We start from the raw sequence: 26,973 nt of genomic DNA, 5'->3' as shown, positions 1-26,973 counted from the left end.
AACACACAGACATGTACAGAGTTTGTCAACGGACATGGAGATGAGTACATCATTATTGGACGTAGCTACCCCGTGTTTGCCTCTCCTGTTTGTTGTGATGCAGAGTTTTCTGACTGTCAGCTGTACGTAAACACATGAACAACTCCCTTTTCGACTCCGTGTGTTGTGGAAATTAATTGTTTCAAGCTAATGTTAGCGAATATAAGATGAACTTTCAGTGGGCTCTAAAGTGCCAGCAGTTCACTCGCATTTGCTAGTGAGAGAAATTAAATGCAAATGTGAAAAATAACTTATCGCATTTGTGCGAGTGTGATATACATTTAATTCTGCATCCCATTAGATGTATTTTCCATGTAACATTACGAGGATCACACAACCTGATAGACTGTAATTATGATCCACGTCACAAAAAGCATTACAAAAGTATAATAAAATAATACATCTTGGCATTAAATGGAGTGAGGAGTTTAGAAGACTGTGTAACTAAGAATTAATGAGTGTCTGGTATTCGCTAAAGAGGCAGTTCTTCTAAAATACCTTGGCACTAGATTTGAGATTTTATCAATATCTAAAATCATGTATGCGCTGCAAAGAAATACAATAGGATTTTACATAGGCTGAAACAGCAGACTCTTCTAGCGAACAGCGTTCAGGTTCCCTTTGCGGTAGCCTACTGAACTTTGTGTACCCAGTTTGCGGTCTGTGTCGATGCGATCATTTGTTTTTTTGTTTTCAAAATGATTTAGCTTATAGTTTTGATTAGGAAGCGTGTCTAAAAAGCAATTAAATATATTTTTTAACCTTTATTTAACTAGGCGAGTCAGTTAAGAACAAATTCTTATTTACAATGACGGCCTAGGAACTGTGGGTTAACTGCCTTGTTCAGGGGCAGAACGACAGATTTTTACCTTGTCAGCTCGGGAATTCTATCTAGCAACCTTTCGGTTACTAGTCCAACACTCTAACCACTAGGCTACCCGCCACCCCAATACTTGTGAGCTGGCCCTAGTGATTGGCCCTGTTTGAGAGGTGACAAGCGTTCCTCTACTATAGAGACTAAACTTGGGGGCATGTGCTAAGAAAAACATTATATTAAGTAAAATAATTATCTACACTGTACATGTAATGGAATAAACATACAGACAATTTGTGCTAATTCCACAAAACATATTTATTTTGTAAATACCTTTTCAGAAGACTGAACTGAATCAGGTGTGATCCATAATGTTTGTCTAAGCACATGTGCTCTTGAAAAACAAGTGTAGGTTCCATGCAATAACAAAATGAGCAGCTAATTTGGCAAATCATTGTTACTGCAGCCAGTCAGTAAAGCGATGTCACACTATGAGAGTGAGGAGACTGAGAGAAACAGACAGAGCAGCAACAGTTGCCCCGAACCCAAAAAAAGCAGAGTACACGCGCCTCAGACCTTCCTTCCTCGATACCAGGAGAAGTGGTCATGCTTGACGCAATCCAAGCTACCATATCATGCTTTTTGTATTTTGTGCAAGTATGATGTTGACATCAATCATCAAGGAAGCTCAGGTAAGTGCTTTCATATAAGGATGCTAAATGATTTGATCCTAAGATATATTGCATAATATTACTATTGCCTTTAAGTGACCCATACAGTGGGGCAAAAAAGTATTTAGTCAGCCACCAATTGTGCATGTTCTCTCACTTAAAAAGATGAGAGGCCTGTAATTTTCATCATAGGTACACTTCAACTATGACAGACAAAATTAGAAAAAAAATCCACAAAATCACATTGTAGGATTTTTTAAATTAATTTATTTGCGAATTATGGTGGAAAATAAGTATTTGGTCAATAACAAAATTTTATCTCAATACTTTGTTAATTACCCTTTGTTGGCAATGACAGAGGTCAAACGTTTTCTGTAAGTCTTCACAAGGTTTTCACACACTTGCTGGTATTTTGGCCCATTCCTCCATGCAGATATCCTCTAGAGCAGTGATGTTTTGGGGCTGTTGCTGGGCAACACAGACTTTCAACTCCCTCCAAAGATTTTCTATAGGGTTGAGATCTGGAGACTGGCTAGGCCACTCAAGGACCTTGAAAGGCTTCTTACGAAGCCACTCCTTCGTTGCCCGGGCGGTGTGTTTGGGATCATTGTCACGCTGAAAGACCCAGCCACGTTTCATCTTCAATGCCCTTGCTGATGGAAGGAGGTTTTCACTCAATCTCACGATACATGGCCCCATTCATTCTTTCCTTTACACGGATCAGTCGTCCTGGTCCCTTTGCAGAAAAACAGCCCCAAAGCATGATGTTTCCACCCCCATGCTTCACAGTAGGTATGGTGTTCTTTGGATGCAACTCAGCATTCTTTGTCCTCCAAACACGACAAGTTGAGTTTTTACCAAAAACTTCTATTTTGGTTTCATCTGACCATATGACATTCTCCCAATCTTCTTCTGGATCATCCAAATGCTCTCTAGCAAACTTCAGACGGGCCTGGACATGTACTGGCTTAAGCAGGGGGACACGTCTGGCACTGCAGGATTTGAGTCCCTGGCGGCGTAGTGTGTTACTGATGGTAGGCTTTGTTACTTTAGTCCCAGCTCTCTGCAGGTCATTCACTAGGTCCCCCCGTGTGGTTCTGGGATTTTTGCTCACCGTTCTTGTGATCATTTTGACCCCACGGGTGAGATCTTGCGTGGAGCCCCAGATCGAGGGAGATTATCAGTGGTCTTGTATGTCTTCCATTTCCTAATAATTGCTCCCACAGTTGATTTCTTCAAACCAAGCTGCTTACCTATTGCAGATTCAGTCTTCCCAGCCTGGTGCAGGTCTACAATTTTGTTTCTGGTGTCCTTTGACAGCTCTTTGGTCTTGGCCATAGTGGAGTTTGGAGTGTGACTGTTTGAGGTTGTGGACAGGTGTCTTTTATACTGATAACAAGTTAAAACAGGTGCCATTAATACAGGTAACGAGTGGAGGACAGATGAGCCTCTTAACTTGTTGAGGATAGGGGGCAGTATTTTCACTTTGGATGAATTGCGTGCCCATATTGAACTGCATCCTACTCTGTCCTAGATTGCTAATATATGCATATTACTATTGGATAGAAAACACTCTGAAGTTTCTAAAACTGTTTGAATTATGTCTGTGAGTATAACAGAACTCATAGGGCAGGCAATCTTCCAAACAAGAAGTGAAATTCTGAATGTGGGTCAACTTTGACGTCATCACCCCTTCCTTTCCCAACAAGATATGGATATGGTAGCACTTCCTACGCCTTCCACTAGATATCCTCATTCAGTAGAACGTAAAATGGAGCTTTTGCCTGTGAACTTTGACCAAATGGAAGGGGAAATAGTCACGGTCTTAGCAGAATGCAATTTCCCTGTGGTGCATTTCTCTGTGGGTGCCACCGTCGTTCCATTTGGCTGCAGCTGAAAACGTATGATCCGGTTGGAACGTTATTGGATATATATGAAAATAACATCCTGAAGATTGATTCTCTACTTAGTTTGACCAGTTTATTCGACCTGGAATATATATTTTTGAAGTTGAGTTGTCCAGGACCAGCGTCAGCATTTGGGCACGTGAGCTGAAAGTGGTAGCCAATGCAGCTAATTGGACACCAGTATTGGACATTATGGAACAAAACAGATTTTTGCATGGTAGGCTTTTTCCGTAACGTTTTTAAAAAGTCTGACACAGCGGTTGCATTAAGAACCAGTGTATCTTTAATTATATGTAGAACATGTATCTTTAGTCAAAGTTTGAGTATTTCTGTTATCTGGCGTAGCTTTCTATAATTCTTCTGGATATTTTGGAGGCATTTCTGAACATGGCGTCAATGTAAACCGAGATTTGTGAATATAAATATGCATATTATCGAACAAAACATAAATGTATTGTGTAACATGTCATATGAGTGTCATCTGATGAAGATTTTCAAAAGGTTAGTGATTCATTTTATCTCTAATCCTGCTTTTGTGACTATCTTTGGCTGGAAAAAATGGCTGCGTTTTCCCTTTGATTTGGTGGTGGTCTAACATAAATATATGTTGTGTTTTCGCTTTAAAACATTTAAAAAATCAGACATGATGGGTAGATGAACAAATGTTTATCTTTCATTTGAGGTATTGGACTTGTTAATGTGTGAAAGTTAAATATTTCTAAATAATATTTTTGAATTCCCTGCACCACCTTTTCAGCTGAATCGGGGGGTGGAGTTCCCCTCGGATCGCCTTGCCATATTAAAGAAGTTGTTACAGGTCTGTGAGAGCCAGAAATCTTGCTTGTTTGTAGGTGACCAAATACTTATTTTCCACCATAATTTGCAAATTCATAAATCCTACAATGTGATTTTCTGGATATTTTTTTTCTTCTCATTTTGTCTGTTATAGTTGAAGTGTACTTATACAATTACAGGCCTCATCTTTTTAAGTGGGAGAACTTGCACAATTGGTGGCTGACTAAATACTTTTTTGCCCTGCATATTACTTAATGACTTGAATAAATGGATCATGAAAATTTGAAAATAATACTATGGCCATGTTAGCCCCCCCAATTTATTGTACAATGTGGTTGCTCTTTCACTTTTAGATTGTAAAAGTCATGTTGATGGGAAAAACCATCAGAAGCTACTGGCAGCTACAGCATCAACCCCAGCTATAACAACCTTTTTCCACCAAGCCAGGGATCTGAAACCCATCCGGGCTGAAACCCTCTTTACTACATACTTTTCCGTTCAAAAGTTTGGGGTCACTTAGAAATGTCCTTGTTTTTGAAAGAAAAGCACTTTTTGCCCATTTAAAATAACATAAAATTGATCAGAAATACAGTGTAGACATTGTTAATGTTGTTAATGACTTTTGTTGCTGTAAATGACAGGTTTTTAGTGGAATATCTACATAGGCATACAGAGGCCCATTATCAGCAACCATCACTCCTGTGTTCCAATGGCAAGTTGTGTTAGCTAATCCAAGTTTAGCATTTTAAAAGGCTAATTGATCATTAGGAAACCCTTTTGCAATTATGTTAGCACAGCTGAAAACTGCTGTTCTGATTAAAGAAGCAATAAAACTGTCCTTTAGACTAGTTGAATATCAAATTTTATTTGTCACATACACATGGTTAGCAGATGTTAATGCGAGTGTCGTGAAATGCTGATGCTATCTGGAGCGTTAGCATTTGTGGGTTTGATTACTGGCTCAAAATGGCCAGAAACAAAGACCTTTCTTCTGAAACTCATCAGTCTATTCTTGTTCTGAGAAATGAAGGCTATTCCATGTGAGAAATTGGCAAGAAACTGAAGATCTCGTACAACGCTGTGTACTACTCCCTTCACAGAACAGTCTAACCAGAATAGAAAGAGGAGTGGGAGGCCCTGGTGCACAACTGAGCAAGAGGACAAGTACATTAGTGTCTAGTTTGAGAAACGGTCCTCAACTGGCAGCCTCATAAAATAGTACCCGCAAAACACCAGTCTGAACATCAACAGTGAAGAGGTGCCTCCGGGATGCTGGCCTTCTAGGCAGAGTTGCCAAGAAAAAGCCATATCTCAGACAGGCCAATAAAAATATTTAAGATGGACAAAAGAACAGACACTGGACAGAGTGGCTAGCACAGTCACCGGATCTCAACCCTATTGAGCTGTTGTGGGAGCAGCTTGACCGTATGGTACGTAAGAAGTGCCCATCAATCCAACTTGTGGGAGGTGCTTCGGGAAGTATGGGTGAAATCTCTTCAGATTACCTTAACAAATTGAATACTAGAATGCCAAAAGTCTACAAGGCTGTAATTGCTGCAAATGGACGATTGTTTTTGACGAAGGCAAAGTTTGAAGGACACATTTCAATTAATAATCATTATTTATAACCTTATCAACGTCTTGACTATATTTCCTATTCATTTTGCAACTCATTTCATGTATGTTTTCATGGAAAACAAGGACATTTTCTAAGTGACCCCAAACTTTTGAACGGTAGTGTATATTGTTGAACACAACCTGCCATTGGCTGTGGCAGACCATGCAGGGCCACTTTTTCAAAAGATGTTTCCCGACAGTGACATCGCAATGCAAACATAATCAAAACACTGGCCCTTGATGATGAGCAAGGAATCACAGAACCAATGAAGAGGTGTCCTTTCAGCCTGGCTACCGATGGCAGTACTGACATGGAGGATGTCAAAATGTATCTGATTGTATTACGGTTCTTCAGTGCAAGTATCAGCATGGTAGTAGTGTTATTGCTTAAGCTATGTGAATCGAGAGAGTCTACAGGAAGAGCTGTATTTGACATAATTGACACTGAAATGAAGAGGAGGAACATTCCGTGGTCCAATTGTGAGTTTTGCAGCAGATAATGCTGTTGTCATGCAAGGTCTGGGAAAAGAGGTGGCAGCATTTCTGAAGACCTGAAATGAAAATGAGTACTTGGTTGGTTGTGCCTGCCATTTGATACACATAGCTGCAAAGAAGGCGTCGAGGCAGCTCAGTGTTAATACTGAAGACTTTCTCGTAACCATCTTTTACTATCTCGACAAGAGTAGCAAGAGAAAGGCTTCTCTGCGTGACCTACAGATCCTGTAGGACACTGATGTCAGGAAGATTTTGAAGCTGGTATCTACAAGGTGGTTATCCCTTGGCCAGTGTGTCAACCGCCTTCTGCAGCAATGGGATCCTCTCACAGTGTTCTTTGCCGATGAGGTATCGGGAAAGAAGACCACTGTGCCCCCAAGCTCCACCACAACAGCTACATCTTCCTCCTCGTCCTCACTTGAGCCCTCTGCTAGGCAGCCCAAGCGTTTTTCCTCCTCCTCCACCATCACCACATTGCCAATACCCCCGCCTGGCTCCTCTGGAAGCAAAGTCACGCTATCCCCCACCAAATGTGAACCTACTGACAAAACCTTCGACCTGATTCAGTATCTGTTCAAGCAAAGGGATATTGGGGACAAAGTGGCAAAACAAAAGGCAAAAAAGAAAGAAGGACCAAAATATCTTACAAAACATGTAAGTCCTAAAATTTCTCTCAGAACTGGTATCAAAATATATGCATACTTTTTAGAGTCATACCAATTTTTGGTATGATTCTACAATGAGAGGAGCCGTGCATTCAAATTTTACTGTCAACTTTCGAGATGCAACTGCTGAAACTAATGTTATCCTTCTGCAAGTCAGACTGTCAATACCATGATGGCAGAAACGAGTAGTGGTGTCAAGCCTACACTCTACCTGGAGAGCGACAACCAGCTTCCTGACAAGGAGCTGTCCATTGACCAGGACATCCGCACCTACATAGGAAGCCAAGGCAAGCTGGATCTGAAGACCTTCTATGCAGATGTCAGAAACTTATTTTCTTCTGTAGTAGACGACATGTTGCTGAAATTTCCATTTGGAGACGTGCTCCTCCAGCATGCAGTGGTCGCTAACATTGCCAACAGGCAGACTGCCAAGTTCTCATCCCTCAACCTTTTCATGGCACGATTTCCCTGCATTATTCCTGAGGGAGCCTCTGTGGAGCTGGTGGAAGATGAGTTTAGACTCTATCAGGCAACAACCTTTGAGCAGAGTCTGGTCAACATCCGCACGCATCAGGCCTGGTCTACTCCCACCTTTTGGCTGTGATGCTGGGGTTTTGGTCATATTCCACTGCAATGCCGACTGAAATTTGTATTCAGTCTCATTCCAAGAACAAAACCCAGTACAGAGCCTCCCTCAGTACAGACTTGCTGAGTGCCCTCGTTACCAAGAAGGTTTCAATGATTGCCAGAGGAACTGTTTGCCACAGAGAAGTTTACACTGAAGCCCTGCAGCGTAAGGCAAATCTGTCTAGGAAATTATTTCTTTAACATTTGAAGGTCTCCAGAAGATTTGTTCTCACCCACTGTTTCCTATCATAGCTTTTTAAACATGTTATCCATAATAATAAAAAAATGGATACTGACGCTATGCTTCAAACTAGAGGTCGACCGATTTTATGATTTTTCAACGCTGATACCGATTATTGGAGGACCAAAAAATAGCCGATACCGATTTAATCTGAATATTTTTGTTTTTTTTTGTAATAATGACAATTACAACAATACTGAATGAACACTTATTTTAACTTAATATAATACATAAAATAAATGTAGCCTCAAATAAATAATGAAACGTTCAATTTGGTTTAAATAATGCAAAAACAAAGTGTTGGAGAAGAAAGTAAAAGTGCAATATGTGCCATGTAAAAAAGCGAACTTTTCAGTTCCTTGCTCAGAACATGAGAACATATGAAAGCTGGTGGTTCCTTTTAACATGAGTCTTCAATATTCCCAGATAAGAAGTTTTAGGTTGTAGTTATTATAGGACTATTTCTCTCTATACGATTTGTATTTCATATACCTTTGACTATTGGATGTTCTTATATGCACTTTAGTATTGCCAGTGTAACAGTATAGCTTTCTCCTCGCTCGAACCAGGAACACATCGACAACAGCCACCCTCGAAGCATCGTTACCCATCGCTCCACAAAAGCCATGGCCCTTGCAGAGCAAGGGGAACAACTACTCCAAGTCTCAGAGCGAGTGACGTTTGAAACGCTATTAGTGCGCACCCCGCTAACTAGCTAGCCATTTCACATCGGTTACACCAGCCTAATCTCGGGAGTTGATAGGCTTCAAGTCATAAACAGCTCAATGCTTGAAGCACAGCGATGAGCTGCTGGCAAAACGCACGAAAGTGCTGTTTGAATGAATGCTTACGAGCCTGCTGCTGCCTACCACCGCTCAGTCAGACTGCTATATCAAAGACTTAATTATAACATAACACACAAATACTAGCCGTAGGTCATTAATATGGCCGAATCCGGAAACTATCGTTCAGTGAAATACAGAACCGTTCCGTATTTTATCTAACGGGTGGCATCCATAAGTCTAAATATTCCGTTTACATTGCACAACCGTCAATGTTATGTCATAATTACGTAAAATGGCAAATTAAGCGCCCCAAACTGTTGCATATACACTGACTCTGCATGCAATGAACGCAAGAGAAGTGACACAATTTCACCTGGTTAATATTGCCTGCTAACCTGGATTTATTTTTGCTAAATATGCAGGTTTTAAAATATATACTTCTATTTTATTTATTTTAAGAAAGGCATTGATGTTTATGGTTAGGTACAGTCGTGAAACGATTGTGCTTTTTTTCGCAAATGCGCTTTTGTTAAATCATCCCCCGTTTGGCGAAGTTGGCTGTCTTTGTTAGGAAGAAATAGTCTTCACACAGTTCGCAACGAGCCAGGTCACACAGTTCGCAACGAGTCATGTTAGCTGGCAATATTAACTAAATATGCAGGTTTAAAAATATATACCTGTGTATTGATTTTAAGAACGGCATTTATGTTTATTTTTAGGTACACGTTGGAGCAACGACAGTCCTTTTTTGCGAATACGCACTGCATCGATTATATGCAACGCAGGACACGCCAGATAAACTAGTAATATCATCAACCATGTGTAGTTAACTAGTGATTGTTTTTTATAAGAAGTTTAATGCTAGCTAGTAATTTACCTTGGCTTCTTACTGCATTCGTGTAACAGGCAGGCTCCTTGTGGAGTGCAATGAGAGGCAGGTGGTTAGAGCGTTGGACTAGATAACTGTAAGGTTGCAAGATTGAATCCCCGAGCTGACGAGGTAAAAATCTGTCGTTCTGCCCCTGAACAAGGCAGTTAACCCACTGTACCTAGGGCGTCATTGAAAATAAGAACGTGTTCTTAACTGACTTGCCTAGTTAAATAAAGGTTTGTTAAAGAAAAAAATCAGGCCAAATCGGTGTCCAAAAATACAGATTTTCCGATTATGAAAACTTGAAATCGGCCCTAATTAATCGGTCAACCTCTACTTCAAACATTTGTTCTTATCATATCAGTTTAATTTTATTTTTTATCATAGATAAGACTTTTGTACCTAAACAAATAACTTGTTGTTATTTGTTTAATAAAATAAAATCTCCAAGAATAAAGGACCTTTGTGTGTTCTTTCTAATTAGATGTTAGTGACTTTAACCATGTGTGTAGATGGAATGCTGTCAAGAAAAAGTATTCCAATCTTTTTATAGACTTGATTTGGTACAATTCTATAATTGCAGTCAGACTCTCAAACGAGAGTGCTGGGGGAAAGAATTCACATTTTTCACGGGTTTCTGGTATTCTAAAAAGTTGGACAGGGTTGGCAGGTCTGAATACAGACCCTACTTCAGCTTGGCGTTATTTCACGCTCGCCCGGCCAGATCTAGACCCTGCTACATCTTGGCGCTATGTCATGCTCGCCCGGCCCGATATAAACCCTACCACAGCTTGACACTACTGCATGCTCGCCTGGCCCGATATAAACCCTACCACAGCTTGGCACTACTGCATGCTCGCCTGGCCAGATATAGACCCTACTACAGCTTGCCACTGTCATGCTCGCCTGGCCAGATATAGACCCTACCACAGCTTGGCACTACTTCATGTACCAGTGTAGATGAGTATTCGCATACCTTGTACTGGGAATTAACTGAATGTCCTGAAATATTTATTGTCTCCATAGCAACATGAAACATTCCTCCCTAACGGCGATCGAGCGTCCTATCTGATAGGAGACGGGGCCGGAGTGGGGAAGGGCCGAACCATCGCTGGGATAATCTACGAGAACTACCTCCTGGGCAGAAAGAGATCACTTTGGTAACACCACAACTAGGATTACATGATACGTCCCGTCCCGCCCATTAAGGGGGATGATGGTACACACACTTTCCCATTTGACAAAAGCTATTCCATCTCCTTCACAGGTTCAGTGTTTCTAATGACCTGAAGTATGATGCAGAGAGGGATCTGAAAGACATAGGAGCCAAGAACATTCCAGTCTATTCCCTCAACAAGGTAAGAGGTTGTCCAGTGGGTGCAGATGTACATCACCATGCATGTTTCTTACGTGGTAAAAAATTGAGGAGGTTCCTTTACACTGGATATCCTTTTCATATTTGCCTGACAAAAAGACATGTTAACATGCATAAAAGGGTATTGTTCTCCTTCACTCAAAAACATGTCCTATTTTGTCTGTTTCCCAGTTTAAGTATGGTAAGATCTCGTCCAAACACAACGGCAGTGTGAAGAAGGGGGTGATCTTCGCTACGTATTCCTCTCTGATAGGAGAGAGCCAGTCTGGAGGGAAGTACAAGACCCGCTTCAAACAGCTGCTCCACTGGTGTGGACAGGCCTTCGACGGAGTCGTATCTTTTCATTGGCTGACCACCAGACTACTGTAAAAAAAATATAGAAAACTTAATTGCCGTTGTGATACAATTTGTCCAAATTATATTGAGAGTATGTCATCTGGGTCTATGTAACTGCCCTTAGAAGTCGTTGTAACCGGTAGTTAGAAACGTAAATTGTTTAGTGAAGATAACACCACCTTTCCTTAACCCAAGCCCGTTCAGATTGTGTATGACGAGTGTCACAAAGCAAAAAATGTCTGTCCCATCGGCTCGTCCAAACCCACCAAGACTGGACTGGCCGTCCTGGAGCTGCAAAACAAACTGCCCAAGGCGCGGGTGGTGTACGCTAGCGCCACTGGTACGTCACTAAGCACAGGCTTCTGATGTTGTCACACTTTCAATGTTGAGCGGAGTCAATATTACAATACCAGTCAACAGTTTGGGGACACCGTCTTATTCAAGGCTTTTTATTTTGACTATTTTCTACATTGTAGAATAATAGTGTACAGTCGTGGCCAAAAGTTTTGAGAATGACACAAATATTAATTTTCAGTCTGCTGCCTCAGTTTGTATGATAGCAATTTGCATATACTCTAGAACGTTATGAAGAGTGATCAGATTAATTGCAAAGTCCCTCTTTGCCATGCAAATGAACTGAACACCCCAAAAATATTTTCGCTGCATTTCAGCCCTGCCACAAAAGGACCAGCTGACATCATGTCAGTGACTCTCTTGTTAACACAGGTGTGAGTGTTGACGAGGACAAGGCTGGAGATCACTCTGTCATGCTGATTGAGTTTGAATAACAGACTGGAAGCTTCAAAAGGAGGGTGGAGCTTGGAATCATTGTTCTTCCTCTGTCAATCATGGTTACCTGCAAGGAAACACGTGCTGTTGTCATTGCTTTGCATAAGAAGGGCTTCACAGGCAAGGATATTGCTGCTAGTAAGATTGCACCTAAATCATCCATTCATCGGATCATCAAGAACTTCAAGGAGAGCGGTTCAATTGTTGTGAAGAAAGTCCAGCAAGCGCCAGGACCGTCTCCTAAAGTTGATTCAGCTGTGGGATCGGGGCACCACCAGTACAGAGCTTGCTCAGGAATGGCAGCAGGCAGGTGTGAGTGCATCTGCACGCACAGTGAGGCGAAGACTTTTGGAGGATGCCTGGTGTCAAGAAGGTCAGCAGAGAAGCCACTTCTCTCCAGGATAGACATCAGGGACAGACTGATATTCTGCAAAAGGTACAGGGATTGGACTTCTGAGGACTGGGGTAAAGTCATTTTCTCTAATGAAGCCCCTTTTTGATTGTTTCAGGAAAAAAGCTTGTCCGGAGAAGACAAGGTGAGCGCTACCATCAGTCCTGTGTCATGCCAACAGTAAAGCATCCTGAGACCATTTATGTGTGGGGTTGCTTCTCAGCCAAGGGAGTGGGCTCACTCACAATTTTGCCTAAGAACACAGCCATGAATAAAGACATGGTCCCAAAACATCCTCAGAGAGCAACTTCTCCCAACCATCCAGGAACAGTTTGGTGACGAACAGTGCCGTTTCCAGCATGATGGAGCACCATGGGGAACAAAACATCAATATTTTGGGTCCATGGCCAGGAAACTCCCCAGACCTTAATCCCATTGAGAACTTGTGGTCAATCCTCAAGAGGTAGGTGGACAAACAAAAACCCACAAATTCTGACAAACTCCAAGCATTGATTATACAAGAATGGGCTGCCATCAGTCAGGGTGTGGTCCAGAAGTTAATTGACAGCATGCCAGGGCAGATTGCAGAGGTCTTGAAAAAGAAGATCCAACACTGCAAATATTGACTCTACATCAACTTCATGTAATTGTCAATAAAAGCCTTTGACAGTTATGAAAAGCTTGTAATTAGTAACATAGTAACATCTGACAAAAATAACTAAAGACACTGAAGCAGCAAACTTTGTGGAAATGAATGTTTGTCACTCTCACAACTTTAGGCCATAACTAGACATCAAAACTATGAAATCAAACATATGTAACCAAAAAAGTATTAACCAAATCAAAATATATTTGAGATTCTTCAAGGTAGCCACCCTTTGCCTTGACAGCTTTGCACACGTTTGGTATACTCTCAACCAGCTTCACCTGGAATGCTTTTCCAACAGTCTTGAAGGAGTTCCCACATGATGAGCACTTGTTGGCTGCTTTTCCTTCACTCTGCAGTCCAACCCATCCAAGTTGAGGTCAGGTGATTGTGGAGGCCAGGTCATCTGATGCAGCACTCCATCACTCTCCTTCTTGGTCAAATAGTCCTTGCACAGCCTGGAGGTGTGTTGGGTCATTGTCCTGTTGAAAAACAAATGACAGTCCCACTAAGCGCAAACCAGATGAAATGGCGTATCGCTGCAGAATGCGGTGGTAGCCATGCTGGTTAAGTGTGCCATGAATTCAAAATAAATCAGTGTCCCCAGCAAAGCACCATCACACCACCACCTCCATGCTTCACGGTGGGAACTCCACATGCGGAGATCATCCGTTCGCCTACTCTGCGTCTCACAAAGACGCGGCGGTTGGAACCAAAAATCTCAAATTTGGACTCATCAGACCAAAGGACAGATTTCCACCAGTCTCTAATGTCCATTGCTCGTGTTTCTTGGCCAAAGCAAGTCTCTTATTGGTGTCCTTTAGTAGTGGTTTCTTTGCAGAAATTCGACCATGAAGGCCTGATTTACACAGTCTCCTCTGAACAGTTGATGTTGAGATGTCTGTTAATTGAACTCTGTGAAGCATTTATTTGGGCTGCAATCTGAGGTGCAGTTCACTCTACTGAACTTATCCTCTGCAGCAGAGATAACGCTGGGTCCTCCTTTCCTGTGGCAGTCCTCATGAGTGACAGTTTCTTCATAACACTTTGTGGTTTTTGCGACTGCACTTGAAACTTTCAAAGTTCTTAACATTTTCTGGATTGACTGACCTTCGTCTTAAAGTAATGGACTGTTTCTCTTTGCTAATTTGAGCTGTTCTTGCCATAATATGGACTTGGTATTTTACTAAATCTTATGTACAGTGGGGCAAAAAAGTATTTAGTCAGCACCAATTGTGCAAGTTCTCCCACTTAAAAATATGAGGCCTGTAATTTTCATCGTAGGTACACTTCAACTATGACAGACAAAATGAGAAAACAAAATCCAGAAAATCACATTGTATGATTTTTAATGAATTTATTTGCAAATGAGCGAATGCCAAGAGTGTGCAAAGCTGTCATCAGGGCAAAGGGTGGCTACTTTGAAGAATCGTTTTGAGTAACACTTTTTTTGGTTACTACATGATTCCATATGTGTTACTTCATAGTTTTAATGTCTTCACTATTATTTTACAATATAGTAAAAATAAGGAAAACCCTTGAATGAGTAGGTTTGTCTAAACTTTTGACAGGTACTGTATATCGTGCAGGAATAATATTGTCTTAAATGAATGGAAGTGTTCTCCATCTAACTCTATGTATGTGTGTGTCCGTGTCCAGGTGCGTCTGAGCCCCGTAACATGGCCTACATGAGCCGGCTGGGCATATGGGGGGAGGGGACCCCCTTCAGAGAGTTTAGCAACTTCATTCAGGCTGTGGAGCGCCGGTGAGCGAGACAGACCCTAGTAACTCGTCGTAGTGGTGCAGAGTATGTGTCTTTAAAAAACAGCCACGAAATGGATGCAGAACCTTAAAGTTCTGACTTTTGGCAGATGGAATCTGTAGAGGCAGAACGTCTTCAACCCATTAGAACTGTTACAAAACACGAATATGCCAATAAGTCTGTTGGTAGGACAACTTCTCCTGCAAAAGTCTTGTTACACCTCACCTTCTCTATACCTATTGATATCTAGTATATCACAAATTACATTTCTCCTTAACTAAATACCTATTCAAAATAAAAAATAAATCCTCCCTTGTATTGCCTTGTCCTCAGAGGTGTGGGTGCTATGGAGATAGTTGCCATGGATATGAAGCTGAGGGGGATGTACATCGCCAGGCAGCTGAGCTTCACGGGTGTCACGTTCAAGATTGAGCAGGTTCCTTTGACAACCCACTACATCAAGATGTACAACAAGTCTGTACACCTGGTAAGGAACCTTGACCTAATCCCAAACAAGTTTTCCCTGGGCTCTTTTCAGTATGCTTGAAACGGAAACTGTGTTGTTTTAACCCTGTCCTCCATGTTTCAGTGGGTGGCTGCGCGGGAGAAGTTCCAGGCGGCTGCTAACCTGATGGATGCAGAGCAGCGGATGAAGAAGTCCATGTGGGGTCAGTTCTGGTCGGCCCACCAGAGGTTCTTCAAGTACCTCTGCATTGCGTCCAAGGTCCGCAGGGTGGTGCAGCTCGCCAGGGAGGAGGTCAAAAACGGAAAGGTGGGTGGGAGCGAGGTTTCAGAAGGTAGAAAGATTAGATTGTTATTCCAGGAATCTTAAATTTTCTGACTTCAGATTTTAGAGATCAGGAATACTGACACCTTCGTGTCATATTACTGCATATTGGTTCTGGGGTATTTTGGTTGGTTTGAGGAGAGGTGACTGGTGGTCTCCCAGACATTTTGCTGTTTACCTTCAGACTGTGTGCGACTCGAGTCCTGTCTTTCTCGCTCTCTGCAGTGTGTTGTGATTGGTCTCCAGTCGACAGGAGAGGCCAGAACACTGGAGGCCCTGGAGGAAGGAGGAGGAGAGCTCAACGACTTTGTCTCCACCGCTAAGTACTTTTTCACCCAGACTTATATACTTGATTAGTCCATATGTGATGGACATGTCTTCTGCTTGAATCCAACCACTGATATACAAACACGCATACACACAAACCAGGGTTTCTGTTATGAAAATGTGGCACCGGACATTTGAGAAATGTACTGGACCCATATGCATTGAGTGTATAACCTGATTAGGGCATCTACCCACGGTGCTCAGGATGACGGTAGTTACATTTAGACGATGGTAATTCATCTTAACAGAACATGCAAGTAAAGGATGCAATGACTTGTGACCTTACTGTGCACTTTGAAGATGTTAGAATTACTGTCCACATTTCCTTTTCCTCAGTCAACAACACCAGTAACCAACAGCAAAGTCCCTAGCCTATACATAGGCGGCACGCACGTTTCAAGTTTGGGGATGCACATTTTCGCCATAACAATGCACCTTTATAATAATGCATTCCGTGCATCATCGCATTTACATGTAAAAAAAGCCTACTATTCATAATGTGATGAGTAGATTGAATAGTCATAATGTAGTAATATACAATGCATTTGGAATTGTTTTTATTTTTTCCCCTACGTATTGTGTGTAGATTGATGGGGGGGGGAACTATTTAATCCATTTTTCTGTAAAAAGTCAGGAGGTCTGAATACTTTCCGAATGCACTGTAACTCAATCACTGTTTGCAAAAAGACCATTCAATGCATGGCTGAATGTGTGCATCGTAGAGGCCTGGGCTATAGGCCATGTCAAAAACATTTTATTTTCATGGGAAAAAACACATGGAGACATTACCAGATTATTATTTTTTTTATATCCCAAATGACGGGGTAGCCTACTCTGCTGACACTGACTAACAGATCAATAAAACCACGTTGTATGTATAATAGGCCTATGAGAAGGGGAGACACAAATAGAATGGCATCTGTCTAAACTGGAGGAAGAAATGATTGTCCAAAAAATAACTTTAAAGTGGAACTGACCCAACAATGATGGAGTGAATATTTGGAGTGCGCACTCACCGGGGACATGGCCGATTTGCTCTGCTGGTGTCAATAAGATAGTCTATAGGCCTACTGTTGTTCACTCTATTTAAGTAGAGCATTTTGATAAGATGTTAGTCTTTCTTTACAGCAATAGCCATTTGCTTTCCAAGCTGTTGTCCCACGATTGAATTTTAAAATATTTCGATATGCCTGGCTGGGCCTCTACTTTTCACTGACAGTCACAATCATCTATTTGGTATTTGTGTGCACTGCTCTTCCTTCCGACTGTTTGTAATGCGATTTAAAACTTGTTTCTTTTTTAAGGCTAGACAACGCTAATGATCTTGTGTGGCCAAATCATGCTTTAGTGGCCTAATGAATGATTTTATGTATTTCTCTCTAGACCGGAATAGGCTAAGTAATATTGGCAATATAATTCAATTTACTTAGGGAATGTTTCCCTTGTGCTCATAGGTGACGCGTCCATAAGGCTATGTCAATCTACCATCCCACATAGTAGAAAAGTGTACCCATTCTATTGGTCAGACTGTTGAGAAGGAAATAGTCCAAACAGACTCGGGGACAGTTGTTGGACGGTAGATCCCAAATTCATCCAACCAGCAGGCCTAGGATACATAACACAATGTTGAAAAAGCAATGAATCTGATGCGACAGATCAGAACATTTAGTTTAAAATGTTGATAAACTATTTTTCTTTTTTAATTATTACTAGAGCAATGTGCACAAGGCAGTAGGCTACTGGTTCCCATGGCATATGGAAGTCTTCATAAAATAACTTCCTCCAGACATGGTGGTATTTTACCTAGGCTACTTTGAAGCAAGGTAAAAACATGCCTCGTAATGTTGTAAAATGTTCAGGTTTCAAACAATTAAGTAGCTCTGTTTTCAAAATGCATACTGCCTCCAGCACATTGCAAAGTGGTGTGTGACGCGCTGATGAAGCCTGCCTTCCATTGCCTATGCATTTGAATGGGAAGCACACTTCAATTACCAGTTGAGAAATAAAAAGTGCTGTCTGACAGATTTTCCTCTCAAAGGCTCTAACTGTATACTGTGAGCGTGGGATAATTACGATACAAAATGTGATTAAATAAGATGCATAAGGAATATACCCACTCCAATTTAATTCCACTAAATTATGCAAATTAACCCATAGACCGATAAGCATGACCGGTCAAATGTGTTTAAAGCAATAAATAGACTAAAAAACATTATTTTGCCGTGGGATTTTTTTCCTTTTCCCGGACAATTTTATTTATCGGCTTTTCTATTTTTTTTTTAATGGACAAAAATTGTCTATTACCGGCTAACAGAAACCCTGACATACACATTAGGTTGGAGATTGGCTGGTCCTCTGTAGCTCAGTTAGTAGAGCATAGCGCTTGCTATCTGCTAAATGGCATATATTAGGCTGGAGCAGAGGGCAGCCACAGTGCAGCACCCAAAGAGTAGTTAAGTTCCTTGCTCAAGGGAACACCAGCGAGAGAACATATTGGGGAAACAACTTGGAATCTATTGAGCAGCTGTAAAGCTAGCTAGCTACATGCTAATGCCAGGTGTATGCTAGTACCATCTATAACAAGGTGTTTGCTCTCTTGCTCTTTCCCTCTTAGAGGTGTGCTCCAGTCTCTGGTTGAGAAGCACTTCCCAGCTCCAGACAGAGAAAAGCTGTTCAGCCTGCTGGGCATTGACCTGCCGGTCATGAAGATCCCCTTCCCCAGCGAGGCTGCAGCAGAGCAGAAGGGAAAGAAGAGGAAAGGTACTCCAGGGCAGTTAGCCAGGAAAGGACAGTCATTGGGTCTGTAATGAGACAGTGAAGAGTTTGATCTCGGTATTCTTCAGTTGGTTACTTTAGCAACAAGAGATCTCTTCATGCATTTCCAATGTTCTTTTTGCGTGAACCTGTGACTCATCGTAGGTGTTTTATGTAATGTTCTGGCTTACTGTTTCACACGAGAACTCTTTAAAAAAGACCTGTCTCCCAACACTAATGTAGTGTTTTGGCTATGTTTACCAATGTTAATGTTCCCTCTCTCTCCTTCCCTGCAGGTGCCAACATAAAGAAGGCAGAGAAGAGGAAGAGAACATCAGGTGGTCTGTCGGGGAACAGCTCTGATGACAGCAAATCAGAAGAGTCTCATAAGGACGATGCGGAGAGTGACGACAGCTTCAAGTCGGTCAGCTCGGGAGAAGATGACGAAGACGACTTCAATCCCTTCAAGGATGATTCCAGCGAGGATGAGGAGGATGGTGAGCAATGGAGTTTGATGATTTAAGATTGATTATGAGCTAACCACCTACTACCTAAGTCTCATAATTTTTCCCATCTCCCAGACCCCTGGCTGTCTGGAAAGAGGAAAGGGGTGAAGAAATGCAAGGAGAAGAAGAAGAAGAAGAGCATTGATCCAGACTCTATCCACAGTGCCTTGTTAGCTTCTGGTCTGGGCTCCATCAGGCCTGCTTTCACCACCCCCCCAGTCAAGATCTCCAGCACACCTGCCATAGGTAAGTTAGTAGCAACAACACACTTTCCGTAAGTGAGCGTGGAGTCGGATTTCTGTGCAATTCTCCCATTGCCATCAATGTATTCTCTACAGTCTGAGTTAGGATTGTATAACCAGCCAGAATGAGCAGATGACGATGAACATTCAACATTTTTTTTGTATTTTTTACTCCCTCTTTCTTACTCCTCTTATCCATCCATCAGCAAAGGCAGAGGTAGATGACAGCTGTATGACCAGTCAGGATGCTGTGGAAGATGCTCAGCAGATGAAGAGAGATCTGTTGGACCAGCTAGATAAGCTGGCTCAGGATCTACCTCCCAACACTCTGGATGAACTCATAGATGAGCTGGGAGGACCCGACAACGTGGCTGAGGTAATGGGTTCAATTAAATATGGATACAAAGAACAGTGGCCCAGGAGCTGGACAAAATAAAATATACATTATTAAAAGAAGCTTAAAGTCTACTCATTGTTAACTGCAAATGTGTACATTTTTTAAGCTAGAGATGGCCCTCTTGACTATCTTATCATATTTTAGATTCTTTATTTGTTCACACATCCTCTCTATGTTCCAGATGACTGGGCGTAAAGGCCGGGTGGTCAGTAACGACGATGGCAGCATCTCCTACGAGTCTCGGTCTGAGCTGGATGTTCCTGTGGAGATCCTCAACCTCACAGAGAAACAGAGGTTCATGGACGGAGAGAAGGTACGGGAGGATGGGAAGAGAGAAATAGGAGGAGAGAATGGAACAGTATTACCCCATGTTTCTGATTTAGGCGAGGGGTACAAGCAGATTGACTTGAGAAATGTAGGTTGTGTGCAAGGCAGTTGGGGGGCAGTCTGCTTGTTTGAGTCACAGATCTATAGAATCAGTTGAATAGAGTAGTCACAAACGATGGCACAAAACCATTCCTAAGCTTGTTCTTCTCCCTCTCCAGAACATAGCCATCATCTCGGAAGCGGCCAGCTCGGGCATCTCCCTGCAGGCTGACCGGCGTGTAAAGAACCAGAGGAGGAGGGTCCACATGACCCTGGAGCTGCCCTGGAGTGCAGACAGAGCCATACAGCAGTTTGGTCAGTAAAGTCTTTCTGGCTGTGGTTTCATTACTCCCATACAGTCTCAAGCACTGAGACTTAAAGATGCAGTCCGGGATCTTAAGCACTTTCGCATATATTGTACGAATTGCAATCCGTCACGTCATAAGAAATGGATGACTTAGTACACAATTGTGACCAATTTTGGCTTGTGGGCGCTACTTTCAAAACTACTAGCTGAAATTATACAAAACCTTTGACTTTTCACCAAGTGAAAGTGCTATAGAAATTAAATCTAACTTTATTTTCACTCTAGTCTTTTGGTGTTTACTTGTCTTGATAATGTGGCTCATGGTAGTTAATTTGGCTGGCGTGTCTCCTCTGGCTTTTTCCACTCTGATACAATGGGAACAGCAGGTGTGAGGTATTTAGACTAATTAAATGTGTGTGCTGCTTAATGGTGCCAATGTCTCTCTCTCAGGGAGGACCCATAGGTCTAACCAGGTGACTGCTCCTGAGTATGTGTTCCTCATCTCTGAGCTGGCTGGGGAACAGAGGTTTGCCTCCATTGTGGCCAAGAGACTGGAGAGCCTGGTAAAAACCTGTCCTGTCAGTGGTTCAATTGAGCTGAGCAGTGGAAAACGTGGATATTATCACCCATGTTTGAACCACTGATGCTACATGTGATATGTGTGTTCCACAGGGTGCCCTCACCCATGGAGACAGAAGAGCAACAGAGACGAGAGATCTCAGCAAGTTCAACTTCGACAACAAAGTAAGCAGATATACACTACCGTTCAAAAGTTTGGTGTCACTTAGAATTGTCCTTGTTTTTGAAAGAAGAGCAAATTGATCAGAAATAGTGTAAATGTTGTAAATGACTATTGTAGATGGAAACTGCTGATTTTTATTTTATTGAATATCTACAGAGGCCCATTATCAGCAACCATCACTCCTGTGTTCTAATGGCACGTTGTGTTAGCTAATCCAAGTTTAGCATTTTAAGTCTAATTGATCATTAGAAAACCCTTTTGCAATTATGTTAGCACAGCTGAAAACTGTTGTTCTGATTAAAGAAGCAATAAAACTGGCCTTCTTTAGACTAATTGAGTATCTGGAACATCAGCATTTGTGGGTTTGATTACTGGCTCAAAATGGCCAGAAACAAATAACTTTCTTCTGAAACTCGTCAGTCTATTCTTGTTCTGAGAAATGAGGCTATTCCATGCGAGAAATTGCCAAGAAACTGAAGCTCTCATATAACGCTGTGTGTGTGTACTACTCCATTCATAGAACAGCGCAAACTGGCTCTAAGCTGAATAGAAAGGAGTGGGAGGCCCCGGTGCACAACTGAGCAAGAGGACAAGTACATTAGTGTCTAGTTAGAGAAACAGATGCCTCAAGTCCTCAACTGGCAGCTTCATTAAATAGTACCCACAAAATGCCAGTGTCAATAGTGAAGAGGCAACTCTGGGATGCTGGTCTTCTAGGCAGAGTTCCTCTGTCCAGTGTCTGTGTTCTTTTGCCCATCTTAATTTTTTTATTGGCCAGTCTGAGATGTGGCTTTTTCTTCTCGTAACTCTGCCTCGAAGGCCAGCATCCTGGCGTCACCTCTTTCTAAGTGACCCCAAACTTTTGAACGGTAGTGTACCACTAAATATCATTTGTGTGTGTGTGTGTGGTTTCCTGTAGTTGTGGTTGTAACCTCATTTCTTCTCCAATCCACAGTATGGCAGAAATGCTCTGGAGATTGTGATGAAGTCCATCGTTAACCTGGACTTTCCGTTAGTGAATCCTCCATCGAACTTCGAAGGGGATTTCTACAAAGGTATGTCTCGTGTGGACAGATTTTGGGACTCGGTTGTAGGATTTATGTCCCTATTTTGAGCCAAGGGAAATTCCGTTCTCCTGCTTGATACTGGGGATTCTTTCATGTCTAGAATTCACATGACTGGCTCAGTCCACAAGCTGAGTGAATCTATTTCTGGTGCATGGCTGTTGTCTTACTTCCATCTGTGGGCTCCTGGGTGGTCAGCGGTCTAAGGCACAGCATCTCAGTGCTAAAGGCGTCACTACAGACACCCTGGTTCGAATCCAGGCTGTATCACAACCGGCTGTGATAGGGAGTCCCATAGGGCGGTGCACAATTGGCCCAGCGTCTTCCGGGGTAGGCGGTCATTGCAACTAAGAATGTTATTAACTTACTTGCCTAGTTACATTTTAAAAATGCGGTTCTGTCTTCATCCTATTCCCTGGCAGAGATCCTTCATGGGTTGATTGGAGTGGGTCTGATCCATGTGGAGGACAGATCAGGGATCCTGTCTCTGGACAAAGGTGAGACTGGCTCTGACTTTAAGCCCTGTCAGATTACATTAAAAAGTATTAGACTGTACGATTCTTTCCTCTCTTCTTCCCAGACTACAACAACATAGGGAAGTTCCTGAACCGTATCCTGGGGATGGCGGTGCAGGAGCAGAACGCTCTGTTCCAGTACTTTTCTGACACGCTGGCAGCCGTCATACAGAATGCCAAGAAGAATGGACGTTACGACATGGGCATTCTGGGTAAGACCGGAGAGGAATAGCCTTAAACTTTTTATGTTAAAGGAGACTAATGTCAACTACTGTGAATGAGGGACTATACTCTAAATGACACCTACAGTATTAAACTACCCAAGTTTTCAGACTGGGTCTGGACAAAATGGCTGCTATGTGGATCTGATTAGTATTGTTTATCTTGGTCTCTTTCTAGACCTAGGTTCTGGGGATGAGAAGGTGAAGAAGATGGAAGCCAAAAAGTTCCTGACTCCAGGCTACTCCACCTCCGGACATGTGGAGCTCTACACGGTACAGCCGACGGTTGTTTTTCCTCACTAGACTGGTTTAACAAGGAACTCTCTTGCTACCGGACCGGTAGCCATTTTCCATTTTATAAATACTGTTTCTGTGTGTCAGGTGAGTGTGGAGAGAGGCATGTCCTGGGAAGATGCTACCCATGCCTGGGCTGAGCAGAGTGGACCTGACGATGGCTTCTATGTACAGGTACTAAAAGACCAACCAGATGTTTCCTTCTCTACAGAGTTTGGCAAACACTACATATTATCACCAAATATGATAACGTTCTGATTTTCATAGAGTTTTGATTGCCATAACATTTCCCTAGATTTAGTTTTGTTTTACAAACTCTATAAATATTTTGCTGATCCCCCAGATAAGGAACAACAAGAAGACTGCTATCTTGGTGAAGGAGGTGAACAGTAAGAAGAGGCTGTTCCTGGTCTACAGACCCAACACAGGCAAACAGCTGAAACTGGAGGCCTACGCTGACATCAAGAAGAAGTGTAAAAAGGTGCTGTCAGATGATGCCAAGCAGCACTGGATGGACCAGTACCAGTCTTCAGCTGAGATCTGCTCTCATGCTTACTGGTAGGTGTTGTTTCTCATATGACTGTAAAGTTGTAGTGGTGGTTTTGGCAGAGTTGTCAAGTTCACTAGCAGGTTTTACTCTTTTCCCATATAGTTTACTGAACTAGTCAGAAAAAAGGTTGAATTGTGTGTTTATTAACCCCCTCTCCTCCCTCCAGGCGTGGTAACTGTAAGAAGGTGTCGGTGGGTCTGCAGTGTGAGGTGGGTCTGCGCTGCAGGACGTACTATGTGCTCTGTGGATCTGTGCTCAGTGTGTGGACCAAGGTGGAGGGAGTCCTGGCTTCCGTCAGCGGAACCAACATCAAGATGCAGATCGTCCGTCTCAGGACGGAGGACGGGCAGAGGATTGTGGGTAAGTTGATGCTGGAAGTCTTTGGGCAGAAGCAGTTTATGAAAAATATATATTTTTAGTCGCAACCTGTAATGTATTTTACCAGAGGAGTATTGTACATAAGTAGAAACTGGTCCCTCGCCTCCCCAACAAGTGAACTATAAATGAACAGATGTTGGACTACGAGGTAGCTAGAGACGTGCATTATTTTCCTTTGTTCTAACGTGGTTATTTCCCATCTCTCTCGTGTCCAGGCCTGATCATTCCAATTAACTGCGTCTCTCCTCTGACCAACATCCTGTCGTCGTCTGACCAGTCTCAGCAACTGGCCGTTCAGCAGCAGCAGAAGTGGCAGCAGCTGCACCCTCAGAGCCTCAGCCACATGCATAACATGGGTTCACCACACAGTCTGGCCTGATGGGCTTTGACACCCATTTTCTCCTCCACACCCTGGGTTCTCGACCCAACCTGATGGGATACGACAACATTTCCATCTGAATCTCTACCGTGACACTATCCACCACCTCTTCTCCTCCCTCTCCGTTCCTCCTAAGGTGCTGAGTTGTGGTTTTCCCTGAAGCTAAACCACGGTGGCAAAGTTAAGATTTCAGGGTTTATGTCCAAAGAGGAGACAGTCTGCCTTTTGACATCCAGAGGAGTTGGCTTGACGAATAATATTTCTCTGAGATTCAGAGCTGAAGATTTAGAAGAGGCTGCGGTGATGAAGGGGGGGAAGAGTAGAGGACGCATGGAGAAGTGGCATTATTAAAAATGCCAGAGACTGTTTTTCCTGTTGCACCCCTCTCCCTCCCCCAGCTCTATGAAAACGATGGCGTGTGCCTTCTCTACTGAAGGATGGGGGATGTCACCCAGGTTTTTGTTTTCTACAGGTGACTGGACAGTGCTCAGACAGTGCTCAGGTGTTCGTTAAGCTACACAGTGATTATTATTATTTTTTTAAACAGGTGTTTTACAAAATGTCTACCTGAGATGCATGACCACACACCAACTGCTTGCTTTCTTCATTTTAGATTTTACTCGATCACGACTCAAGTCTCAGGCATGATGACGACAACTCTCACCATAACTACATTTAAATGGCACCCTATTCCATAGGTAGTGCACTGCTTTTGTTCACCATCGAGAGTAGGGTGCAATTTCTGAAACAATCCTTGTTTCTATCAAACATGGGTGTATCCTTTCTACCTACAGAATTGATTACAGCTTGACTATCAAGAATTGTGATTGTGCATGGTTTAAAATAACTTAATTTTCCTGCATTTATTCCTCTGCATTCAAAAGATGTTTGGAACGGGTTGTTTGATATGTGGCATCAGATTCGATATCTTGTACTATCAAACTACAGCAGATACACTCCTGTAGTGTTATTATACAACTGCACGTGAACCGACAGATCTTGTTTGTACAAGCTGTCTAATAACGCTACATTAAAAGCTGGTATTCAAGATAGTTTGTTGCTGAATTCAAAACGGATACCTTTTACCTCATGTAGGTGTGTGTAAATCTGAAAGGATTGGATCTGTGGTAAAGATTGCACCTTGGAGGCAAAGGTGGTATCAATTAGCATATTCACTGGTATCTATCTGATCCTTTAGGTCACATGTCAAACTCTTTGCACAGAGGGCCGAGTGTCTGCGTGTTTTCTCTCCCTTGTACTTGATTGATTAATTAAGGTCACTAATTAGTAAGTTCACTCCCTTACCTGGTTGTCTGTCTTAATTAAAGGAAAAACCAGCAGACACCACTGCCCTGGGCCCTCCATGGAATGAGTTTGACACTACTGCCCTAGGCCCTCCATGGAATGAGTTTGACACTACTGCCCTAGGCCCTCCATGGAATGAGTTTGACACTACTGCCCTAGGCCCTCAATGGAATGAGTTTGACACTACTGCCCTAGGCCCTCCATGGAATGAGTTTGACACTACTGCCCTAGGTACATCATGGAATGAGTTTGACATTACTGTCCTAGGCACTTCATGGATATCTAAAACAGGTGTTTCAAACTCATTCCATGGAGGTCCTTGTAGTGTCTGCTGGTTTTTCCTTTTAATTAAGACTTAGACAACCAGGAGAGGGGAGTTTCTTACTAATTTGTGACCTTAATTCATCAAGTACAAGGGAGGAGCAAAAACACACAGACACTCGACCCTCCGTGGAATGAGTTTGTCACGTGACTCAGGATTCTTGGGATTGGGCACTTGTTCCTTCACTGATTCTGAACTGGAATCTAACCTCGAATCTCTACCAGTCAGCAACATTGCTGCTTGATCTCTGGTACTTTTTATCTGTTTTGTCACTTGAGACAGGATGTACAGGGGCGGAAGACTTTCTAAAAATATATTTTTTAAATTAAGTAATGTAAAAAGCGTGAGTTTAGGATGCTACTTTGCTATACCAATGTGTATAGTGTCGTTTGGACATAAGAAAAAACGTTTTTTTTGCTTAAATAGCCGTTAACACTTGAAGGATGGTGTAATTTCATCTTTGCACGAGTTGCACTACTGACATGTTCTACAACAAATCTGTATTAAATGATTTAACTGAGTGCAAGATTTCTACCTCTTAATGACCAATAAATACCAAGGATAAAGTTAGAAAACTATCAGTTTTTATATCATTCCTCAATGGCATTTTCCTCAATCCTATTAAAAAAAATCTGTATACTTAATTGTCCACGTTTTTTATATGATGTGCTGTACTCCTTAATCCTCAGGT

The 26,973-nt window shown here is 42.3% G+C and overlaps 1 protein-coding gene across 4 annotated transcripts in view; it reads left to right on the top strand.

Annotated features, from left to right (window-relative positions):
• Positions 1 to 26,919, top strand: part of LOC139422824 (protein strawberry notch homolog 1-like) — a 34,465-nt gene extending 7,546 nt beyond the window's left edge. For 3 of the 4 annotated variants that reach the window (XM_071174212.1, XM_071174211.1, XM_071174215.1), the window contains 24 exons: positions 10,554 to 10,687; positions 10,795 to 10,885; positions 11,074 to 11,235; positions 11,443 to 11,578; positions 14,724 to 14,829; positions 15,160 to 15,313; positions 15,416 to 15,598; positions 15,839 to 15,936; positions 18,555 to 18,700; positions 18,991 to 19,191; positions 19,276 to 19,446; positions 19,649 to 19,818; positions 20,021 to 20,152; positions 20,385 to 20,520; positions 20,963 to 21,075; positions 21,185 to 21,256; positions 22,210 to 22,309; positions 22,741 to 22,815; positions 22,899 to 23,045; positions 23,233 to 23,327; positions 23,436 to 23,522; positions 23,692 to 23,906; positions 24,065 to 24,258; positions 24,492 to 24,885. In XM_071174212.1, the coding sequence (XP_071030313.1) occupies positions 10,554 to 10,687; positions 10,795 to 10,885; positions 11,074 to 11,235; positions 11,443 to 11,578; positions 14,724 to 14,829; positions 15,160 to 15,313; positions 15,416 to 15,598; positions 15,839 to 15,936; positions 18,555 to 18,700; positions 18,991 to 19,191; positions 19,276 to 19,446; positions 19,649 to 19,818; positions 20,021 to 20,152; positions 20,385 to 20,520; positions 20,963 to 21,075; positions 21,185 to 21,256; positions 22,210 to 22,309; positions 22,741 to 22,815; positions 22,899 to 23,045; positions 23,233 to 23,327; positions 23,436 to 23,522; positions 23,692 to 23,906; positions 24,065 to 24,258; positions 24,492 to 24,655 (3,282 nt within the window). In that variant the 3' untranslated portion in view covers positions 24,656 to 24,885. Of the gene's footprint in view, positions 1 to 10,553; positions 10,688 to 10,794; positions 10,886 to 11,073; positions 11,236 to 11,442; positions 11,579 to 14,723; positions 14,830 to 15,159; positions 15,314 to 15,415; positions 15,599 to 15,838; positions 15,937 to 18,554; positions 18,701 to 18,990; positions 19,192 to 19,275; positions 19,447 to 19,648; positions 19,819 to 20,020; positions 20,153 to 20,384; positions 20,521 to 20,962; positions 21,076 to 21,184; positions 21,257 to 22,209; positions 22,310 to 22,740; positions 22,816 to 22,898; positions 23,046 to 23,232; positions 23,328 to 23,435; positions 23,523 to 23,691; positions 23,907 to 24,064; positions 24,259 to 24,491 lie in introns of all 4 variants that reach the window. The other variant, XM_071174214.1, reaches the window with a different exon arrangement.
• Positions 26,920 to 26,973: the final 54 nt, after the last annotated feature.

This window comes from Oncorhynchus clarkii, chromosome 12, assembly GCF_045791955.1.
Source record: "Oncorhynchus clarkii lewisi isolate Uvic-CL-2024 chromosome 12, UVic_Ocla_1.0, whole genome shotgun sequence".
Classification (NCBI taxonomy): Eukaryota; Metazoa; Chordata; class Actinopteri; order Salmoniformes; family Salmonidae; genus Oncorhynchus; species Oncorhynchus clarkii.
Note: the sequence above shows the minus strand (reverse complement) of the source record. Positions and strands in the feature narration are given on the sequence as shown.